The sequence below is a fragment of the Morchella importuna genome (genome assembly GCF_003444635.1).
Source record: "Morchella importuna strain M04M26 chromosome Unknown Morimp01GS016, whole genome shotgun sequence".
Classification (NCBI taxonomy): Eukaryota; Fungi; Ascomycota; class Pezizomycetes; order Pezizales; family Morchellaceae; genus Morchella; species Morchella importuna.
In genome coordinates, this window is record NW_025763413.1 from 943,567 (window position 1) to 954,217 (window position 10,651).

The 10,651-nt window shown below is 48.9% G+C and overlaps 1 protein-coding gene across 1 annotated transcript; it reads right to left on the reverse strand.

The window, feature by feature from the left end:
• Positions 1-9,601: 9,601 nt before the first annotated feature.
• On the reverse strand, positions 9,602-10,624 carry LAJ45_05920 (uncharacterized protein; the record flags this gene model as incomplete). Its single annotated transcript, XM_046115488.1, has 1 exon — positions 9,602-10,624. The coding sequence occupies one exon, from the start codon at positions 10,622-10,624 to the stop codon at positions 9,602-9,604; it is 1,023 nt and encodes a 340-aa protein (XP_045971537.1).
• Between the last annotated feature and the right edge of the window lie 27 nt (positions 10,625-10,651).

Sequence of the window (10,651 nt, forward strand, 5' to 3'; positions counted from 1 at the left end):
TTTTGTTTCTGCTGGGGTGACCTTTGTAATTTGGTTGAAAAATTTGATTGAATGATTTGGTTTCATGCGAGAGGAGAGAGCGGTGGTCATTATAAGGTGTAGGATACCTAGTACTTCCATGATATCATCTACTACCACAAATCACGAGCAATTTGGGGGCTGCCAAGGGAAAGAGCTTAGTGCGGCAGGATCGGACGCAAATCGACGTAAAATAGTTTGGTAGGCCCCCTTGGTAACACCTAAATTACTAGAGATTTGATGGCCTTTAGGCATCCAGCATTCAGGCACCCAATATTTAGGCCCCCAAGAAAATATTCATGCGCAACGCCACCTCAAAAAAATCTGGATTTTTCTCAAAAACCCGAGTACCACATGCATGACCTGGTCGTGATACCCCGACCGTTTGCCGATGATAGAGATGTCAGCATGGTGTCATAGGTGAGCATACCTACAAAATCGTCTACGACGGCGAGAATCAGGCGATGTAGGTATCTGTGCTTAGAGGTGAGTTTTGCCAGGGAAAGTAGTAACGCCCCCGCGAGGGTATGGCACTTTTTCTCGATTGCGAGAAGGGATCGACGAAATTAGGAACAGCAAGACAACAGATCGAAGACTTCATCTTCCATAGGGATCTATTTCTGTTGATTTTCCCTAAGGTTCTAGCGTCCTGTTTAACGTTCTTGGTCGTTGGACCTATACCCTGACCAAGATGTCTATAATCCTCTCTACGTGGGCGCCTTCATTAGTGACCCGAGAAGATTTGATCTCTGACAGGTGGTTGTGGGGAAAACGGGTGTAAAGGGAAAGGAGACCAGCCGCAATGCCAACCTTACTCACAACAGGCATAAAGAACCTGAAGATTCAACTGATACAGGCAGGGGTTGTTGTTTGGGATGATCCCTCTGGTGAGTAAAGTATATATGTCCAGGCTCTTGATATTCGAGTGCGAGTGATAGGCTGTGATGCTGTTAAACGCCTTTCCACACCTTAAGGCCTTCATAGATGGCAAGCCAGAGAACACCCGGACGAGAGATCGGCCAGAGCTTGGTACTAGTTGAATAATTGATAGCATTTATTTTATCATCAGCCACCAGTCTTTCCCCCCACGGAAAAGAGTCAGCATAATAAGCTGGATGTGAGGTCAAACAATTAATTGATAAGAACGACAAGGAGACGGGCCAAGCTCTTGGCACTAACATCATCTTCTGTCAGATGAATGGATACTTTACGGCAGGTGTGTAAACTTCGGCCTTTTAAAAGATTTAACTAATCAGTGTGCAGGAACTTCTGACGACAGAAACGAATTAATGTGATGATGAGATGGACAAGGGAGAGTCGTGACAGAAGAAAACAATGGCTAGCTATGTTTGGACACGGTAGCTTCTTGTGGCATGTTCTGAGTCCCTCAGTCCCAATCGTTGGACACGTTTGGGTGGGTCGCTTGCCAGGCTGTGAAATACCTCCAAAGGATACAAAATTTGCTTAACGAACACCGTAGAAGTTGTCATCCTGTTATTGCGGCTTGCGGATTTCATAATTTTGCGTTTTGCAACAGTCTATTTCGAAGTGTCAATTAATTGTCAAAAATGACACTTAGTAAATACGCTGAGCCATGAGATCGTAACTTTTCGGGTATAATGGCCAATCAGAAGAAGGCTGGGCACGAGACAGATACATCCATGTCCCCGTAGGCACAGTATATCAACACAATCACCACCACCAGCACCACCTTTAGAGAAAGTATGTAGGAGAAGTAAAGTAATTGATCGTGTTATTGTTCTAGCTAAGGGGGAATGCCCCGTATTTATACTAATGAAAGGTAGTACAAAAGAAATACAATGAGTCATAGACGTGTAAGTAATAGGATGACTAATAGGAAAGTGAGTCATACGCCGATGACAAATACTATAATGAAATGATGAGAATCTTCCAGAACTATGAAACGTGTCGAGCGTCCTATTTCAAGACTTCCCCTCGTGAGCCACAGTGAATAGTAGAAGAAAATAAAACATGTTTGCCTTTATCCAATCCTTTAGTAAGTAAATCCGCCACGTTCTCGTTCGTAGAAATATATTCCAGTTCAAATAATTCATCCTCAAACCGTTCCCGAACAAAATGAAAATGTACGTCAATATGTTTAGACCTTTTATGAAAGACAGGATTTTTAACCAAGGAGAGAGAACCGTTGTTATCGCCTCGAAGAATGAAAGAGAGATTTGGTTTTCGTTCCAGCTCGTGGATTGCATTCCTTAACCAGATCAGTTGTCGACTGGTGTCCGAGAGGGCCATGTATTCCGCTTCAGTTGTAGAAGTGGCGACAGATCGTTGCTTATAAGAGCGCCAGGAGATGAGGGCTTCCCCTAGCATGAAGCAGTGGCCGGTGAATGAACGGCGATCGTCGATGTCGGAGGCATAGCTTGCGTCGCTATAGCCGATGAGTGCAGTTGGTCGCGTTTTGGCGTAAAAAAGTGACCAATCGAGGGTACCTTTGAGGTAACGGAGGACGCGATGGACTGCAGCTAGATGAGCCTTAGTGGGACAGGAAGAAAATTGCGAGAGCATGGTGACGGTGTAGGCGAGGTCGGGTCTAGTGCCGATGACTGCGTACATGAGTGAACCAATTATCGACTGATAAGTTGTTGGATCGTCGATTTTTTCAGCTTCCGTTCCTTTTTGGAGGTGGACGTTGTTGTCGATAGGTGTTGCCACAGGTCTTGATTCGTCGAAGCCGTATTTGATAAGTACACGCTTGAGATAGGCTTCCTGTGATAGGATTATGCCTGTTTTTGTGTGGATCAAGTGGATTCCGAGTGCCCAGTTGGCTGTGCCAGTTTCCGTCATTTCGAATTCAGAGTGGAGGAGGAGGCTGACGCGGTTTTTGCGTTCAACGGACCAGTAGAAGATGAGGATATCGTCTACGTATATTGCTATGACAACTTCCCCTGTTTTGTGTATGAAGACACAAGGGTCGAAGTCTGCTTTTCTGAATCCGATTTTGATTAGCGCTTTTGAGAGGCGGGCATACCATTCCCTTGATGATTGTTTGAGGCCGTAGATGCATTTGATTAGTTTGCATGCTTTGCCGGGAGTGGGGTAGCCTGGAGGAGATTTCATGTAGATTTCTTCCTTAAGTTCGCCGTATAGAAATGCGCTTGTGACGTCCATCTGATCGCATTGACCGCCGGTTTGAAGGCAGCGAGCGAGGAGTAGTCTGATGGATTCGTATCGGGTGACGGGGGCATAGGTTTGATCGAAATCTTGACCAGGTACCTGTGAGAAACCTTTTGCGACTAGTCGGGCTTTGTACCGTATGGGGTTGCCATCGGGCCCGAGTTTGATTTTGTATACCCATTTGCAGTCAACCAGTTTGCGGTGATCCGGTGTGTTGACCAGATTCCATGTGTTATTCCTTGCGAGTGAGTCGAGTTCAACTTTCATGGCATTCTGCCATTTTTCGGAGTCGGGACTGTTGATTGCTTGGTGGTAGTTTGTTGGTTCTGTTAGGGTAGTGTCATGCTGAATGTTGTGTCCGTATCTGACCGGAGGTTTCCGTTCCCGTGCTGGGTTACGTCTCGGTTGATCAGTATCTGTTTCATTATCATCATGCGGGGTGCGTTCAGTGGCGGGCCTCGTATAGCCGGCCCGCACTATACTTGCGTGGTATTCCGAATCAGTGTCGGAGTAATGTTCCATGGTTTTGCGCATTATCTGTTGGTTGATCATGTCGTCGTCGCTTGGGTCGTCGTCGTATGTCCTACGTTGTTTTGGTGTTGACGGACATGAGGGTGGTTCTTGTTTGATCTCGATTTGTTTTGGTTTAGGGGGTGTATCGGTTTTTGTTTTGACTTCGATTTCTTCCCCTACGGATGTACCTTTAAACCTAAAATGACGAGAGAGAACTACTTTCCTTTGTGATGGTATGTAGACGCGACAGATTTTTTCAGAGTCTCCGTATCCGCAGAATTGTCCCGTTATGGCCCTTGCATCCAGTTTTGTTCCAGCTGGTCGTGCTTCGACGGGTATGTGTATGAACATGGTTTCAACTAAGGATCGGAGATGCCCAATAAAGGGTTTCTTTCCGGTGAGTGCTTCGTATGGTGTCATATTCGGGAGTGATTTGTGCGGGAGGCGATTTTTGACGTGTACCATGGTGTTGATCGCTTCTGCCCATAGATTTTTTGGGAGATTGTGGTCGAGCAAGGCGGATCGTGCCATTGTTGCTATAGTTCTATTAAAGCGTTCTGCTGTTCCATTTGACTCATGGGAGTAAGGTACAGTGAATTCATGCTTTATGCCTTTAGAGGCGAAAAATTGTTGAAGGTCATTGGAGATGTACTCGCCACCGTTGTCGCTTCGAAACCGTTTAACCGTTTTGTCCAATTGATTTTCCATGTATGCGATGTATCGTTCTGTGGCAGCTGCTGCATTTGACTTCTTTTTGAGGAAGTAGAGGTGAGCGTACCTGGAGTAATCGTCGATGAAAGTGATATAGTAACTGAAACCGCCCAGAGAAGGAGTCGAGAACTTGCCGCTCAGATCTGAGTGTATTAGTTCCAGTGGTTGTTTGGATTGTGGTTCGGTGAGGGGAGCGAGGTGAGACTTGGTTGATTTAGCGAGTTCACATGTATTGCATGTTTCCATGTGACCAGATGTGGGGAGAGACTTGGGGTCTGCGACCATGGTGCGAAGCCGTGAGAGCGAGGAAGCGGGGAGATGTCCGAGCCGTTGGTGCCAGTCATAGAAGCTGGTGGCGGCAGAGAGGTGTGCGCAGGGTTCCTTGGTTTCAAAAATATATAGACCAGTACTATTTGCGTTAGCGATCCCGATGATTTCCTTGCTATTCGGTTTGTAGATGGTGAAGCCGTCTTCCGTCCCAATTGTTGTGAATCCCTTTTTAGCGATGCAAGACCAAGACATCAGGTTGGTATTGCCTAATTCGGGGATCAAGAATACATTCTGCAGAGTGATCAGGCCATGTGATCCGTTGATGGTGACGTTGCCAATTCCGGTTATCTGGAGTTTGCGACCTCCTCCAACAGTAACTGTTCCAGTATAGGGAGTCGGGTCGGTAACCAGCGTTCCGGTCATGTGGTTGGTTGCACCAGGGTCGAAGATCCACGCCTTGTTATCGGTGGTGGAAGGTCCTGCAATGAAGCCAAAGTAATCTTCCATGGTAATATCCGAGGTGTCATCTGAGAAGTTGGTGAAGTCGAAGTCAACCGGCATTGTGAACACATCGGTTTCTTCGAGTGCGGGAAGGCCAGAAAGATCGGGGATCCAAGAGAGGTCGAGTTTTGTGTGAAATGCAGTACCAGATGCGACGTTGAGGTTGCCAGATGCAGCGGACTTCTCCTTGTCTCTGAAAGCTTTCAGTTTCCGGCAGTTTTTGTGCGTGTGGCCTTTTGCATATTCTCCATTCTTGGTGCACCAGGTAAATGTGACGTCCCGATTTCCTGTTTCGTTGTTACGTGGCCTCCTGACTCTGTTGTTGTTTCCGTGTCCTGGGTTTCCTCGCCTGATTGTGTAGGCTTCTCCAGCCGCCTGTCCATCGTTGTTGCGCGGTGAGTCCAGATCCAACAGCTTTTCGTAGACGTCATCGAAGGTGACGTTGGGCTTGGTTTGCAGGTTGTCAACGACTGATTCGAGGGATTCGTGCCGGAGTGAGAGGAGTAGGAAGGATGCCTTCGCTTCTGAGACAGATGCGAGTTGGTGAAGGTGGTAACCGAGTGGGTCTTTGGTCTTGTCCGTAGAGTTACTAGTTCTAGTGAGGAGAGATGACCAAAGAGTGTTGAACTGGGTTAGATGTTCCTTGATACCCTTGTCGGGTGTGTACTGTAGTGTGACGACATTGGCGAGGAGCGAGTGGAGGGAGGCGACGGTTTTCCGATCGAATCTGTCCTCGAGTTGAGTCCAGAGGTGGTGAGCGGTGTCGGCCGGTGTCAGCGTGAGAATAACTTCAAATTCGATGTTAGATTGGAGGAATACGACCGCAAGGTTATCCTTTTTATCCCAATCGCTGATTTCTTCGGCATTGTCAGAGCTTTCTTCTTCGTCTTCTTCAGCCTCGGCTGTACTTCCTGATGCTTGTGGTGCCGTGGTAGGTACAGTAGTGGTGGTGGTTGTCAACACGGGACGCTTGCTCGAACCATTGACCAAGTTCCACAGATCGTGAACTTTCAACATGCGGGTAGCAAGGTCCCTCCATACAGTGTAATGGCCTTGACCATCCAGCTTGCATGGGAGTGCGGGAATTTTGATGCTCCTCTCAGACATGATTGAAAGTGAAACGAGAAAGTGTACTTTGTGGTAAAAATGGTGAAGAGTGTATAAGCGTGAGTGGTCTCCGGGCTCATAACCTAGAGAAAGTATGTAGGAGAAGTAAAGTAATTGATCGTGTTATTGTTCTAGCTAAGGGGGAATGCCCCGTATTTATACTAATGAAAGGTAGTACAAAAGAAATACAATGAGTCATAGACGTGTAAGTAATAGGATGACTAATAGGAAAGTGAGTCATACGCCGATGACAAATACTATAATGAAATGATGAGAATCTTCCAGAACTATGAAACGTGTCGAGCGTCCTATTTCAAGAACCTTCTCCAAATATCCCCACCCTTCAGGTAGGTCCACAGGAGGAGTCGCTCGAGCATATTCTCGACTTTTCCAGCACGTACTCGCCCGGCCCCGTCTTCAGCCTCAGATGTAGAGGATGCGTCCTTCATTTTCCACCAGGTTTTCTCCGATTGCGGCCCCGCTCGTATTCCATCGGGGTATCCGTGATCAATATCTGCCCACTTTTCCAACAATCCTTCTCTTTCGCGAGATGGGCAGCTAGCTGTTGGTGCTTGTGTGAGTGGTTTACCGACCATTGACGAGGCGCGAGGGGCTGTCAGCGATCTTGTGGATACAAGAAGGGGAAAACCCCCGAGTGACGATATCCAAGACAGTGACATGACGGCGACGGCGGGTACGATGACGGGGAAAAATATCAAAGTTCAACCTATCCGGTCGTGCACGAGCTGTTCAGAGCATTCTCTGGGTGCGGTCCAACGCTACAGGGACAGGCAAACATAGTCCGGCTTGTACTTCATGCCCTCTTCAGTCCCAACTCCTCCGACCTGCATATCTCTTCCCATCAGCACTCGCCTCCATCTATTCCCCTCTTTGCCCCAGAACTGGCACACGTAGACCCCCGGGCAGAAGAGTAGTGCCTACTCAACCCTCACACCGCTCGCGACTGAACTACTCGACTGCTTCCTTGTCCCGTTCCTCTCCCAGGGCAGTCATACACCAGCCGTGGCCCCTCCACCTCCTCGCTCATCACACCTACTTCACACTCTGAGGTTGATCCCGCGGTGCAGGTGACCTACAGCCGTTTGCACTCTCTCCGACGCCTTTGCCATCCCGGGATGGAAACAGATGTCTCACCACCCACCAAAAAGGTAGCTTGTACCTTCGGAGTGGCAACCAGGAAGACACAGGGTGTTCTCATGGCGCGGAGGTCCAAACCCAGAGCGCACCAGTGCACCTCGGATATCCCAACATCATCCCGCGCACTCTTAATCAGGCAGATGCCGGCGGAAATCTCGCCGATAACAAGACCATGGTATGGCGGGTACTAAATATGTTTGACCCGGCCTCGGTTCGGTGGTGGAAGGGGATGAGGTTGACGGCCCGGCAAATGTTATGATGTTGGTTCCGGAGCTGCATCGCCGGTTCGGACTCTAATGATAACTGGATGAGGTACCAGGCAGGCTAAGAGGGAGATGTGTATGTATTCAGGCAAAGCGGGTGCGCGCCGGCATTGCCTCAGTACCGTTTGCCCGCTGGAGGGGGGTATATCTAGTAAGCTTTACGCGCATCGATGGCAGCCAGACAGAATTGCCAAACAGGAGATTGCTGGCTAGACATAGGGCGTGTGCAAAGATGTTGGAGGTCGCGGGCGCAGCGAAGTATATGGAGGCTCTCTTAATGAATATGAGTAAATGAGAGTGAGGATTGGGCTGACCGGAGATGGAAGCTTAGATCTCACGATGGTCCCTAGGGTAGGGCTAGTCTTAGGAGGGATGGAGGGATGGAATATACTTTGGTGTCAAGAAGGCACTGGGGTTCAAGCGAGTTGAGTTGGGGGACTGTAGCAGGTATCGTGCACCTGGAGATGCTTTCGTAAGGTTGTGATTAAGAATAGCCTTCCATGCGCGCAAGGGGAAAAGGCAATGTGTATTGTTCAGGTAATCCGCGGCGATCACTGCAGTCAGCGTCTGCAATATCGAGACGATTAGTCGGCCGGACACAGCGGTTCGAATCCTACATGTATTTAAATCCCGGGAAGCGTAGGTTCCCGACGTCCCAAGTACTTAACCACTATCTTTTGAGTCCCCCCCATGAAGAAAGGTGTTGCAAATGCCCTTATGCTGGGTGCAGCTTGTTTTTCAGGACTATCGGTGGCCTTGTGGAGCACATTGAGACTATAACATATGTATTTATGAGCATAGCAACCCTTGGAAGACATCATCGCTCCTCCCCGGTGAGGAGACGTCGAACGCCATAGTTACGTTGGCTGCATGTAGTCTACCCTGGTTACATGGGGGAGGAGCGCAGTGAGGAAGAGTCGGTGGAGTGCATGAGAAGGCTGGATATGGTGCTGAGTGTTAGGCGGGAGAGGTGCGCCATGCGCCACTCGGAAAGCGTGGCCGGTGAGACTACGCGGTGGAGAGCTATGAGGGATGAGGGGTGGGGGTGCAGAAAGGAGCTGATGGTTGTGGTGGTGTTTTCATGTCCACATTGCTTTGCTGGTTGGTTTTGGAACTGTTTCGTTGCTCTGCTTTGTTTTACGGTAGTTATTGGCACCATTTCTGTGGCGTTTACATATGGTTCTGGGGAAGGGGGATTTTCCACGTTTGTGCGGTTTATACGGCTTTATTGACATCGTTTGTGGGGAATGTTTCGTGCGCTTGCCAGGTTGTTACAGTTGATACTGGCACACTTCCTGTGGCTATCCTGCGTAATCTTGGGACTGCTACGGTAGGTATCTGTCCTATTAGGTGTAGTTCTATGTGGCTCATACGATTGATTATACTTACGATGTTTTGAATATCCTTGTTTGCGTATTAGGACTTATCTGTTGGTAGCGAGATATTGCGGGGGGTCTAGCTGTCGGTTTGGGTGCTTCGTCTGTGGGTGGGTGGATGAGGGTATGAAGTATGAAGGATACAGATTGGAGGGTTTGAATTGGGTTTATGACTATGTGGGTGTTGCTGCTATACCACGTTTTAGAGCTGTAGCCCTCCGTGCCCGTTGGCGGGGAAGCACCTTTTTATAGCACCTGCAATTATCGAACAGAGATTATCGGCCTACATGGTAAGTAGAGTAAATTTGAACATAAGAGCATTGTTATAAATTGACGGGGCACTATCTAAGATTCCAAAGGTATTCGCCAAAATAGGGCCAGGCCCTGCAACAGAAATATATCAAAATACCAAAGCATAATTTAACCTTCAACCATTTAAAGATATGTGCTGGAACCACCTGCCACCTGCCTTCCTGTTTGAGGGTAGATATCTCGACTAGGCTCTCCGGAATCCTTTCAAGGCCCCCCTTTTCAAGGCCCCCTTCTCAATACCCGTCGACGTACCAATGTGCCCTCCTTGGATGGAACAACCTTCGTATGAGTCTCCGTTGTGCTATTCCTCTCCAAGTGGCACCTCCGGACTACTGGCCTCCTCGAGGGGTGACTCCCTCTTTTCTCTTCGGGCAAAGTCTGATGAGGTTCCTCACGGACATCCTCCCAGCCAGCAGAATCCGGAAGCTCCTCCAGCAGAGGATCAATCTCGTCCTCGCTAGGGTGCTCGTCGTCCGAAATATCGAGGCCACTGTCCGTGAGGGCGGCCTCCGCGATATCGTCCTCATCTTCATCATTTTGGCTTTTACTATCAAATTCCCTCCAATCCCAACACGACTTCCACCGATTGTGCACCTCCAGAGCCATATTTCCCGCCTTCCAGCGAGAAAGGAATCTCAGCTTAACCTTCCGGTATAGTATCGCAAATACCTGATCGCCCATCGCTTTATAGTTGAGCTCTTGTCCGTTCTGGATACCCCGGCAACTCTCAACTCCCGGAGCCACCACACTCGCCGTTCCAGCGGGTACCGGTAACCTGCCCTTTGCACCCCCGGTGCGCTTCCTCGCCGCAGATTTCAACATCGACGCATCGTGGACGGCCCGGAACCCGACTGTGAGATAGCCATTTACCCTGTTGTCGAACGCCTGTTCGAGAAACTGTTGGGAGCTAGCTTGAGTGCATGCAGCCGTAAACCAAGCCCCGGAGTTCTTGAGCTCGTAAGTGGTGACCAGCGGGGCGCTCAGTGTTGCGCTGCTATATCCGTGTACTTGATAGGAGGCGGAAAATGTGGAGCTGAGATAGGAGCGCAGCCTCGATGTTTTAGTGAATTTCCGGGTCTCGGAAAAGTCGTGTTGGACGGTTTGGAAAAAATCGGTATCCGCCGGGTGGTTCTCGAGAGGGTCAACGAAGTCTTGGTGGGGACATTTCGCGTTGAGGACTAGACGGCCAAGCTTGACGGAGTCAAGAAGGAGGAGGTTGCTGAGGATGTGTGCGGAAGCCATTTTTGGGTTGGGAGATAGAGTTCCTGT